The 12017-nt window shown below is 44.5% G+C and overlaps 1 protein-coding gene across 1 annotated transcript; it reads left to right on the top strand.

The window, feature by feature from the left end:
* Positions 1–1150: 1150 nt before the first annotated feature.
* ajuba (ajuba LIM protein) lies at positions 1151–11826 on the top strand. The gene is made up of 8 exons (XM_069672793.1): positions 1151–3756; positions 6138–6239; positions 8981–9048; positions 9163–9225; positions 10641–10771; positions 10885–10936; positions 11151–11219; positions 11344–11826. The coding sequence occupies exons 1-8, from the start codon at positions 2205–2207 to the stop codon at positions 11479–11481; spliced, it is 2175 nt and encodes a 724-aa protein (XP_069528894.1). The 5' UTR covers positions 1151–2204; the 3' UTR covers positions 11482–11826.
* The last annotated feature ends 191 nt before the right edge of the window (positions 11827–12017 follow it).

The raw sequence follows: 12017 nt of genomic DNA, 5'->3' as shown, positions 1-12017 counted from the left end.
TTTGGTTAGGATTCCTGACACCGTCTAAACTCGTGCCAAACCCCAACCACATAATCACATTGCTCAGATAATAAGCATGAAAAAACCCAATGCTTGGCAAATCATTATTTTTTTAAAATGCTTATCAAAAGGTTTAAAACAGCACAACCATTTCCTCGCCACTAGCACGTAAAGATGGTGTGTTCCTTTCTTGTAACATGTTTAGTCAAATGCCACATTAAGCAGCATGTAGCCAGAAATATCTACAAACTGAGTACATGGGATTTTGAGCAAGTGACGCAAAATGTTATTGATAAAAAGATGCAATAAGAACAATTTAAAAAATGAAATGGACATTAAAAGAATGAATAAAAAGGACATGTCCCTGAATACTTTTCTTTTCAACCTTTTTACATGTTTAGACATATTTGCAAGGCCTAACATTATTTTAGCTGTCTAATCTACAGAGATTCTATGTGAATAGTCTTTATTGTTATATTTTTTTAATGCATTGTTAAAGGGATATTGAGAATTTTGAAGAGTCATGATGTAAAACTGTGTCATCACAAGAGCTAAACCCCAGTGGTGAGATTTAAATACGTAGCCTAAAAGGACTGCATACTACTTCCAGGGTCAAACGTACACAATAAAGCACAGTGTTTTGCTCTACTGCATTATTTTAGTAAAAAAGCCGGTCTTGGTGGACTTTTGCGTATGAATGACGAAACAGCCATGGCTGGTGGAAAGGTGTTCCGGCCTGGTGGGGGAAACGAGCCGCCGCTGACTGATAAAGGAATAGTGACGAGTCAAGCTCAACAGACGATAGAACGTGAAGTACGGTCGGTCGATGACTCTCCCTTCAAAATAAAAGCGAGGATACCGCAGCGTTCGAAAAGAAAGCGAGTAAATAACCGGCTGGGATGCCGCTAACAACATTTATGTGTCTAAATAATAAGCAGGGGTGTATCTTTTATCCAACATAAACCCAAAGTGCTACCACGCAAGGTTTATGGATCTGTTTGGTTCAAATACTGTACTTCAGATGCCTATTGGAGTTAATTTTGAAAAGCTGTAACCGGAAATGCATCTATCAGCCGTTGCTAACTCGACACTGTTGTAAAAAAGAGGGGGGAGGTAAGTAATTATTTAGGGGGAAGAAAGAAAGAAACAAAGTTGTCGACCGTGCAATGCACACGGGGAGGGATTTTATTTATCTCGAGCGACTCGTTTAAGCCAGCACCGGTCTGCTGGGATGGAACTCTAACGGAACAACGGTTTACCCCATTTCCTTCTCTCAGTCTAAACTTCTCCGCTACTGTTTCGCCGAGTCCCGGACAGGATTTCTTCTCTTTGAAAACGGGAATGATAAAAGCAGTCGAGCACAGGCGGATGGACTTACGGACTGAGGAGTCTAGCGAGCGCCGTATGTGTGTTTTCTGTTGGCCAAATGTAAAGTTAATGGTTATTTGAAATACTCCGAGACCATTTTTTTCCCTGAAATGAATGGCAGAAGTTGGGTGAGTCGACTTTCTGAACACAAACGGATTTTTAAGCTTGTCTACACTGGACCCACATGAAGTGGTGATAGCCTGCATCCCGCTGAACCTCAACGCTTTGTGATTTTTTAAAAAGCAAATTCAAAGAGGGGGACACCTCCACACCGCACTGGATAACCACGCTTTTAAACCTACAGTACTAAAGTGTGTTTCAGACTCTTTAAGTAACGGAGAACATGCAGATGTGGAGCCACATGAGGGTCCACAAAGGAGGCCCTCCCCGACCGTAGGTCACGCCGAAGTGTCCTGGATGTATGTTTCTCTTGCTTCCTGGCTGGATTGACTTGAACTAATAGTCTGATAATCCAATGGATTCTTTCTCATCACAGCCTACCTATGCCTGTGGATTTTCCACATGAAGGCAAACCAGATGACTCAGAGAACTTCAGTCATGTAACCACCCTGAAATGTCTTAAATGTCTTATTTATCTGTCTTTGTATTTATTGTGTGTATATAAGGGGTCCTTTTTGTAGCTTTTTGCTAGTTTCAAGGCCAGTTTTTGATATATTAGTAAGGATTTTGTAGATGTTGTAGTGAAAACTGTAGATTAACTTGAACATCTTTGTTCTGCTGTATATCTACCCACACTGTATTTGAGCACATTAATCTGTAACTTAAAGGGGACCCGACTTTGCCTGGACAGGTACAAAACACGACAAGCCTTAATCATGGACAGGCCGATAAGCAAGTTGTTGGAGAAGTTAAAGCTAACGGACTCAGGCAGTGTGAAATTCAACAGTTCAAAGAAAAAACACGACTCTGCCAACAACTCTAATAACAGCAATGCCAACACTGGCATCTCCGGAGGCGGCGGTGGGGGCAGCGGTCTGCCACCAGCTCAGAGCTCTGCAGCTGCCTCGCCCTCAAGACCCGGCCAGTTCTCGCTTGCCTCTGCAACCACAAGCGATGCAAGTGTTCCATCGAGTGGGAGAGGAGGAGGGGGAGTGATGGGAATATCTCCCTCTCAGCTCCTCACCCCACCTCCGCCTTCCTCTACGGTGGGTGCTGTACCTCAAGATGGCGAGCAACCGCTTCACCCTTCCACCCTTGCGCCTCTTAGGCGCCGTTCCCCCCAGCAGCGAGCTTCCTGTTACCTGGGGGAAGGTGTTGATTCCCACCTGAGGCGTGAGTCCGGCCTGGGCCCCGAGTGTGACCCTCTTGGAGCATTTGGCTCCAAGGCATCCCTGAATCAACGGCGCTACTCCCTGGAGCTCCAGCAATTGGTCAGACGGCAGCAGCTCCTCTCTCAGCCGCCACCACTCTCTGTTCCTCCGCCTTACACTGCCGCGACGGGGTACGGGTCAGCTCCCAGAGGCGGCCTGGCAGAGCCAGGTTACCTCTCCGAGCCCGAGAGGCACAAGCGCCTCTCTCTCCAAGAGGCTCTCTTCTATAAACGCTTGAGCACAGGGAGTGAACTGTGGGAGAGCACCAGACCTGCATCCCTCTCTCATCCACCACATCGCTCATCCGATGTGACCGGAGGAGGCGTAGGAGGAGGTTTCTTTTACCCCCCAGGACCAACCTTGAGCCCATGCTCGTCATTTAGCCTCCAGGAGTCTGTGCTGGTCAGCCCCAGGTCCAGCTTTGCCTCCAGCACGGCCAGCGGCGGCGGAGGAGGGAGCCCCATGGGCAGCCGCTGCAGCAGCAACCGGACTAGCGGCATCAGCCTGGGCTACGACTCCCGCTACTCAGCTTCTGGAGGCCTCCCACCACAGCAGCAGTCCCCCTCCATGCAGACAGGGGGCTCTGCAGCTGTTTATGGGGCTACAGGCAGAGGCGGAGTTACCCCTGTAGAGGCCTGGACTCAGTACCTGGATGGAGGTATGCGCCAAGGGGCCCACGACAGCCGACACTCCTACCCACCTGCTGTTGGAAGTCCAGCAGCAGCATGCTACCAGGCCGGCCCGGAGTGGTGGGAGGAGCAGCAGGCGGGAGCGAGGGTCAAAGAGGGGGGCGTGATGGGTGATAGGGCTCGATACTCAGACCTGCCCGGCACCCGGTACCAGGAAGAGCTCACCCGGCTTCTTCTGAGGGATGCAGCACTGGAAGGCGGGGGGCTCCTGGAGGGCCTGATGCTGAAGGAGCAGTCTCTGGCGCTGACGGCTCTCTCCAAACCGAGCGCCACGACAATGGGGTCGTGCTCAGCCGGAGGCCCGGGGAAACCTCAAGAGGACCCAGGAGCTGGGAGGGAGGGCGCAGAGAACCGCCAGGAGTTCTTTGGTGAGATCCTTTTTATAACAACTGTTTCAAGCTACAAGGCGGGAACACAAACGGTGGGGGAAAGGTAGCCAGAGTTCCAGTGAAAAGGCATCTTGTTCCGATACCAGTATCGGCATACCGATATCAGTATCAACACTGGCCTCCGATTCTGCCCATAATGCAGGGTTGGGTATGAGCAAGGGTGCAAGCCAATGCAAAGATCTGATCCCATAAACAATTAGCCCCGAATATGATATCAGATATCAGTTGCTAGCAGAGCGTCATGCTAGTCAAAGCTAGCAAAATGTCAGTTATTATTATTTTTCCAGCAATCTCGTGTATATTTTTTGGATTGCACGAGTACCAGAGCCACGGTATCGACTAATACTCAAGTCCGAGTACCCGAACCGGGATCAGAACATCTCTAGGTCCTTAATTTGAGCAAGTGCCGTCACTTTTTATGCGCCGTACCCCAGAATTTACCCTCCGCGTGTGTTATTATCGTCCTCCCGACCGCCTGGTGTCTGATCACAGGTTTCCCTCTAAATGAAAGGGTTGTATGGATGGATGCACGGATTAATAGTTGAAAGCGGCGTATGGACGGATGGTGCATCAGAGCCTGCAGAGACATGCAGGGTTGTAGCACGCAAAGCATAAAGGAGGAAGAGAAACGGGCCTCAGATCCAGACAGGTAGATGCGTTTACTGCAGGAAGCAGTTTTTAACAGCACAGAAATGTATATTCCCCGTTAAGCTAACAGCTGTAGCCTTAACATGAGGCACAGTCAGCTGATGTTTGCACACAGAGGGCTAATACGGCGTATCTACATGGTGCTGTAACACAAATTAAACGTCTCCATATAAACACAGCTCGGACCATGACTGTGAGTCACACAAGATTAGGGTTTAGGATAAGTGTGTGTGTGATTGTTTCAGGGCAGGAGTGTGTTACAGTGCCTGGTTGAATTAAGGGTGTGTTCCCCCCCCCACCAGAGTGACTTCAGGCCACAATAACGCAGCGTGTGTGAGTCATGTGTGTGCGCTAGTGTGTGTGTGTAATGCTGCCTTGGCGTGTGCAGGGGCGGTGTGTGCTGCAGCCTGTTTTTCAGCTCAGGTATGTGTGCCCGCAGGGGACAAACAATACTGTACTCCTCTCAGCCATTAGGGAAGGAATCAGAGGCTGAGAGGCGTGAATGCGGACGCTTTGAGCACAGACGCACACCTGAATGGTCATAGATGAAAGGAAAGTGAAAATGGCAATAAAAGGAGAATCTTTAAGAGCGAATCCGTCAAAAAAACAAACAAAAACAGTCGCAGAAGTTCAAAAGAATTATAGATACACACGAATCTGTAGAAGATGCACTTACAGCAGTTCTTTCCCAACGTTTTCTATATGTAGCAGCTCCCAGACCTTAAATTTAAAGCCTCAAGTTTTGCCCCCTTTTTCTTGGTTTCTGGCTTTGGCAGCGACTCTTGTTGCTAAATATCAAAATGACCGTCCAAGAGCGTAGGAATTCTCCGTTTGTGTGGCACTCCCTCGGCCACATTAGAAAGGAAAAAACGCAGTAGGCAGACACTTTAAATAGATCACAGGGAGGGGAAAAAAAGGCAGCAGCAGCAGCAGCAGCAGCTCGGACCACCACACCAATTTTCCACTTTACATTTCGAGCCCAAACTGTAGGCTGTGAGACGGGAAACACAGAGAGAGGTTAGCTGTTATAGGTTGACTAGCTTTAAGTGTTTGGATTATAGAGGTGATTTCTACCTAGCGCCAAAACTAGTACTTATGCTTATTTTTAACTTGAAATGTATTCTTACCTAACTGCTGTGTCACTAGAGTCCTTACACTTGACAAGTAGCTGAAAATAAATTAGAAAAAGGAAGCGAGAAGGTGTTTGTTTCCTAAGTGGAAATCAGCATTTAAATAATGATTTAAAGGAAGTAATTTCCTACGTTTCCTGAAGTAGTTTTGGCTCCTAACATCAGAAGTGGGGAAATGTGTAATCTTATTTAATCTCCAAATTGCTCAAATTGTTGGGTTTAAAGTCAAATTTAAAAGGAAAGTCTGGAAGAAAGGAGTCGTCTATTTTTCTGGAGCGCCTGCCAGCGAGTCAGATCCGGTGGAGTTTCCCTTTAATAACAGAGCCCGAGCGCAGACACTTGTGTGGATGAGCAAACAGGCTGGCATGGGTAACCGGGTTTTAACTGTGTGAAAATCCCCTAGGTGGTGCGAACGAGAGGATTTACAAGTGTTGACACTTTGTGTGGAGTTGGATTTCAGACACATCCTCTTGGAATGCGTCGTAAACTAAGTGCTAAGAGCCGCTGAGCGATTACTCTCCACTAAATGCATGTTTGTGTCCCTGTGTGTGTTTTCTCTCCCCCCCCACTGTCGTCTGGCAGGAACCTGTGTGAAGTGTGGGAAAGGCGTGTACGGGGCGGATAATGCCTGCCAGGCTCTGGATAGCCTCTATCACACACGCTGCTTCACCTGTGTGTCCTGTGGTGAGTCTCCCACCCAACCCGGCAGACACAACAGTCACCGTTTAATCACACACACCTTTTTAATGATTTGTTTGATCTCACAAACATGATGTTCGAGCCCGTTATTATGACCGTCTATCCCATAATTATGACTTTTTAGCTCATAAGCACGACGTTTATCTTATAATTATAACATTCTTTGTCATAAATATTACATCCCGCCGAAGCATTTCACCTTCTGTCTCATAATTATGACCTCATTTAACAGTTGTGACCTTTTAACCTTCATGTTTTTTTATCTCAAAACAAAATGATCTTTATCTCTAATCTCATAATTATTACATTGTACCTCATTAATATGACTTTTATCTCATAACTCCGACTGTTTGAACTTTTATCTTCTAAGTTTGACTTTTTTAATCTCATAATTCAGACTTTTCATTTCACAGTTGAGACTTTTTATCTTTTAAGTTCGACATTTTTATCTCATAATTCAGACTTTCTATCTCATGAAAATTTGTTTTTATGTCATAATTCAGACTTTCTATTTCATATCTGACTATTTCTCAGAAATATGACTTTTATCACATAAGTGACTTTTCATATCACTCATGAGTTTTAAGTTTGTCTTTTCTTCTAACACATTTTTGTCTTTGTCTCTTATCCCATATTAGCACTTTAAATATAGATATGACTTTTGCATTTCAGTTGTGACTTTATCCTCTAACCTTTTTTCAATCTCAATTCAGATTTTATATCTCATATTTCTGACAATTTATCTTAAACTATGAATTAAATCTTACAATTATTAGGGATGCACGATATTATCGGTATCGGCCGATATTGGCTTAAAAATGAATATATCGGTATCGGCCAACACGCCGATATCCGCCGATATAATTAACCGATAAAATAATGGGCTGCTGCATACTTGATTAAATGCCCGACCTCGGCGCAATGTCCCCGGCGCGAAGAAGACCTGCGCGGCGCAGCGTGATGACGTCACGTATGTCTACCTGCAGCATGAGAGAGTTAGAAGCCTAAATGTCCGTGGTGTGGAAGTTTTTCCAAGTGTCCAATAGATAGCAAAACTGCTGTTTGCAATGACTGCTCAGCTTCGGTGATGCGAGGAGGAGCCAAGGCAAAGTCTTTCAACACTACAAACTTGATTAACCATCTCAAGACCCGTCACCCCGACCGTTGTAACAAATGTGATAAGAGTTTCACCATTATACTGTACGCTAATTCCAAGACAGAAGAGAGTTGATGATCTCTGCAATTAGGTGTGCGGGAAAAAAATATCGGTATCGGTAATCGGCTAAAATATCGGCATATCGGATATCGGCAAAAAATCCAATATCGTGCATCCCTAATATTTATGACTTTATTTCACAGATTAGACTTTTTTTAATCTAAAATTCGACCTTTTTTATCTCATGATTATAACTTTCTCATAATTATGACTTCCAACTTTTCATTATTATCTTTCTTATTGCGACTTTTCATTTCAAAGTTATGAATTTATCTTCAGATTTGACTTTATCTAATAATTCAGATTTTCTTTCTCGTAATTCTGACGTTTATTCAGGGTTCCCACTCTTTTTAAGAAGTCATTTTCCAGGACCTTTCCAGGAGTTTTCGGGGCATCACTTGCTCTCAAACGGTCATATCATTTACCGGTAGGCCTAGTACTAGAGATAGACCGATATGGTTTTTTCAGGGCCGATACCGATTATTAGTAGTCAAGGAGGCCGATAACCGATATTTGGAGCCGATGTTCATTTGCAGTAAAAGTGAAAATATTGGCGTCAAAATTTTGAATAATACAAACTCCAACACTTAACTTTGTTTAAATGCCTTTAAGCATATGTTTATTAAACAGTTCCCAGGGTCAGCAGCATCTCTTATAAAGTTAACTGAACATTTAAATAAATAAATAAATAACTTCCTGAAGTTTTATTAAGTAAATAAAACAAAGTTAAATAAAATTTGCAAAGAAATGAACTTTTTCTCCTCTCCGCCGTGTGTGTGAGCACTCTGCACTCTTAAGCTGTGGGATAAAAAAAAAAAAAAAATCATTAAAAAAAAAAACCCAATACCGATATGCGTCAAAATGCCAAATATCGGCGCCGATAATCGGTCGATCCCTACCTAGTACTGACACATTTAACCCCAGTTTTATTCCTCCTTTTTTTGATGATGCAGGGTTCACGATGAAGTGTCTCAAGCCCCTTTTACACTGCCAGTGCAAGGCGGGATTATGACACCCGTCATGTTCTGTCTTCTGTGTAAAACGCACGGAGGCGCAATGATGGAGCGAAGTCGTTCATTAAGCCTACATCTATAAGTTACACCTGAAAGGACATAGCAATGTATTAAAAAAAAAAGATGATAAAATTCAAGTGTCGTACTTTTCTATCTTCTTTCAGTCGGTTAGAAAGCGTCTGAAGGCGGCGATCTTACATCGCTTGCAGGACTCGAGTGTGAATGTGCCAGCTCTGGGAGCCCCGACCGGAGTTGAGGCGGGAGAGTGAGAGTGGGGCTAAATTACATTTAAATTTTCCAGGACAACATGAAATTATTTCCAGGATATTTGGTCATTTTAATAAATTTCCAGGTGTTTCCAGGACTGGAAAACTAGTCTCTAAATTCCCAGATTTTAGACATTATCAAGTTTTTCTTAAGTTTACTTTTTGGGCTTTTTTAAAACTGCATTTTTGAATCATGCTATAAAAATGTCCCGTTCCTCTCTCCCCCTGCAGGACGCACCCTGAGAAACAAGGACTTCTACAATGTCAACGGCTCTGTGTACTGTAAAGAGGATTACATGGTAAGAGTCGGGGTCAGGGTGTGTTTTGTCATCTCGCACACACACACACTGAGACATGTTTGGAGTCAGAGGATTGATTTTCGTCTAATGATAATCTCCTTGTTGTAATTACAGTTTTCAGGATTCCAGGCTGCAGCGGAGAAGTGTAGTGTGTGTGGCCACCTTATCCTCGAACAGGTGAGGGGGGTGTGTGTGTGTGTGTGTGGAGCCGCCGATTCTCAGCCTAGCTTGTATAACTTCCCAGAATGCCCTCTGAGAACCCTCCAGAGGATAAAGAAATTCGGTGACGTCCTTTTTTGTTGGCTCCTCTTCTGGTTCCCACGTCAGATCGTCAGAGGAATGTTTGCCTTTGGGTTTTTTTCCATCAACAGAAAAATAAGGCTCCGAGTGATACGCTTAAACCTTTTTACCATATTTGAACCTCATAATACCCAAAATATAAATAGAAAACGAGCGAGCCTGAGATCCACAGGCGGCTTTTTGTTTTTTACATGATTTGGCTACACCACATTTTAGCTTCTAGGACCTCTAATGCTCGAGAGACGATGGTACAAAAGGCTCATAAACTCCTCACACCAGTGTTGTTTACATCTTGTCTTATAATTAGGACTTTCTATCTCATAGTAATAATACTAATACTTGCCCAGGATGTGATGCATTCAGGGTACCTTTAGATAAATTAGTCACACAAGCTCTGAGGCAAAACAGGTCGAGAATGGAAGCTTAAAAAGGGCGCTGGTTGAGCTCTGCGGTCCCATATTCAGAGGCCAAAGTCCGCGATGTAGCAGCCCCAGGTTCGACTCCCACCGTCGGCCCTTTGCCGCGCGTCAGCCCCACTCTCTCCGACACTTTTCCGTCCTCTCTCTTTCCTTAAAGGCATAAAAGGCCTAAAAATAAATGGGTAAACAAAGGCACATTTTGAAGCTGGAAGTGGACGATTACAACCTGGCAATGGACATACAATTTAAGTTTATTAACTCCTATAAATTAAGGAATGCATGTAAATATGCAAGCCTTTAATGATCAGAAACCAGTTGAACTATACAAATTAAGATGCTGTAGAAGACAAGAGAGGAAAATGGGCTTTTAATATCCAGAGAGAAAAGATGGTTACAGAGTTACGGAGGCGTATTGCTGCCACGACGGAACAGAACGAGGATCATCGTCACGTTATAACATGAAACTGATGTTTGAGTGAGGAAACGTGGTGTGGATGGACGAATGTCTGCTGTTGTTGAGCACGGTGGATGATGTTGTGATAAGTATGCGTACGCTTTGAAGGACTTTACAGAACGAAGAATGAGTCCGACACCCTGGAGGTCGCCACGTTCCAGTTTACACAGGGAGTCCAACTCTTATGTTTTATATTAAAACAATATAATTCATCAAGTTTCATCGTATAACATGATAGTGATCCCTTCTTTTTTTCCTCGGCGTGGCAGCAAATTGCTTCCGTAAAACAGCAGCGATTTAAAAGTTCTGCCCTCTAAAGTCTCGGCTTTCTGTCTGTGGGAATATTTGACAAACACCACACACACACAAAAGATGTAAAAAATCTATTGTAAATATTAACGACTGGCGTTTATCCTCAGATCCTGCAGGCTCTTGGGAACTCGTACCATCCCGGCTGTTTCCGCTGCGTGCGCTGCTCAAAGGCTCTGGATGGGGTTCCTTTCACGGTGGACCATCACAGCAACATCTACTGCGTGGCAGACTACAACAAGTGAGACCTGCTATGCTTTCAAAAACTTGTCGGCAGACTTCCTGTCTGTATTTGAGCTTATTTATTAGAGTAAAAGAAATGTTGTGTCTTAGTTCTTGCTTGTCGCCTTGCAGGACTTTTGCCCCGAAGTGTGCTGCCTGTTTACAACCCATCCTACCTACTGAGGTGAGTACAAGGGCGTGTGTGTGTGTGGTTTCTAACGCCGTGCTACCAGCTGGTTTTGTTTTACAACTTAATAAAGAAGAAGGAACTTACGGCGTCGCACAATCAGCGTGTCTCGCATGTATTTGTGATGATTCAAACTTTTTGCTGCAACAAAAATGTGCTAAAACGAACCCTTCCGATTAAACTGTGCTGACGTCTCCGTTTGTGGTCGCAGGGCAGTGAAGAGATCCTCAGGGTCGTGTCGATGAACAAGGACTATCACTTTGAGTGCTACCACTGCGAGGTGAGTAACCGTAGCCTGCAACATGTTACTTTGTCTTTACTTCCTAAAAAAGTGTAGGGACTTTCTTACCTTGGCGTCTGACCTCACTTCCTGTGTGCACTCCTGTCCTTATCTGTCCCCTCAGGAGTGTGGTAAGCAGCTCTCCGATAAGCCCGGCTCGCAGTGCTTCCCGCTGGACTCTCATCTCCTCTGCCACTCCTGTCACATGAGCAGAGTGTGCGCCACACACACCATTCCCCCTCACAACAACAACACACACTGATGAGCGCCTGTGCAGCTGAGGATGTCTTGAACAAGCTGGTCTTAACGTGCTGTCGTTCCCCCGTGTGCTTTCTGAAACTGCTGATATTGAGACATTTCCACTGACTTGGATCGGTCCTTTCGTTGTACTGCCTGCTGTACTATTACTGTACCATAGTTATAAGGGAACGGGAAAGAAACTACTGCTTTTTTTACCCACATGTGGCTACTGTTTGCTGTAGAAGAACAAGGGATTTTGCTAAACTGTTTTGTATTTTTATCGCTAGCAAACATTTTGCACTTAAATTTGACTTTACTGTAAGATTTGTTACGTGAATCTGTACAATTTGGGGGAAAACATTACTGTAATTTCTGCATGTTGTAATAAATATTTTCATTGTGTTCGAACAATGTTTTCTTTGCAACTTTAGGTGTGACGTTTTTTATTTTAAAGACCTGCTCCAGTGTGGTGTTTCTCATGTGCTACACGACGCATCAGGGACAACATGAGCAGTCATGTCATGTCTGCTTTTAAACTGCAGGGTACCGAGGACAGGC

This window comes from Semicossyphus pulcher, unplaced genomic scaffold (assembly GCF_022749685.1).
Source record: "Semicossyphus pulcher isolate SPU_LCO1_2020_fin unplaced genomic scaffold, fSemPul1.0.p SCAF_21, whole genome shotgun sequence".
NCBI lineage: Eukaryota > Metazoa > Chordata > Actinopteri > Labriformes > Labridae > Semicossyphus > Semicossyphus pulcher.
The sequence above is the reverse complement of the archived record's forward strand: the minus strand, read 5'-3'. Positions and strand labels throughout refer to the sequence as shown.

Coding starts and splice junctions, on each gene's coding strand:
- ajuba (XM_069672793.1), top strand. CDS start 2,205: ATGGACAGGCCGATAAGCAAGTTGTTGGAGAAGTTAAAGCTAACGGAC. Junction 6,240..8,980: donor CTTCACCTGTGTGTCCTGTG/GTGAGTCTCCCA, acceptor CTCCCCCTGCAG/GACGCACCCTGAGAAACAAG. Junction 9,226..10,640: donor GCCACCTTATCCTCGAACAG/GTGAGGGGGGTG, acceptor GTTTATCCTCAG/ATCCTGCAGGCTCTTGGGAA.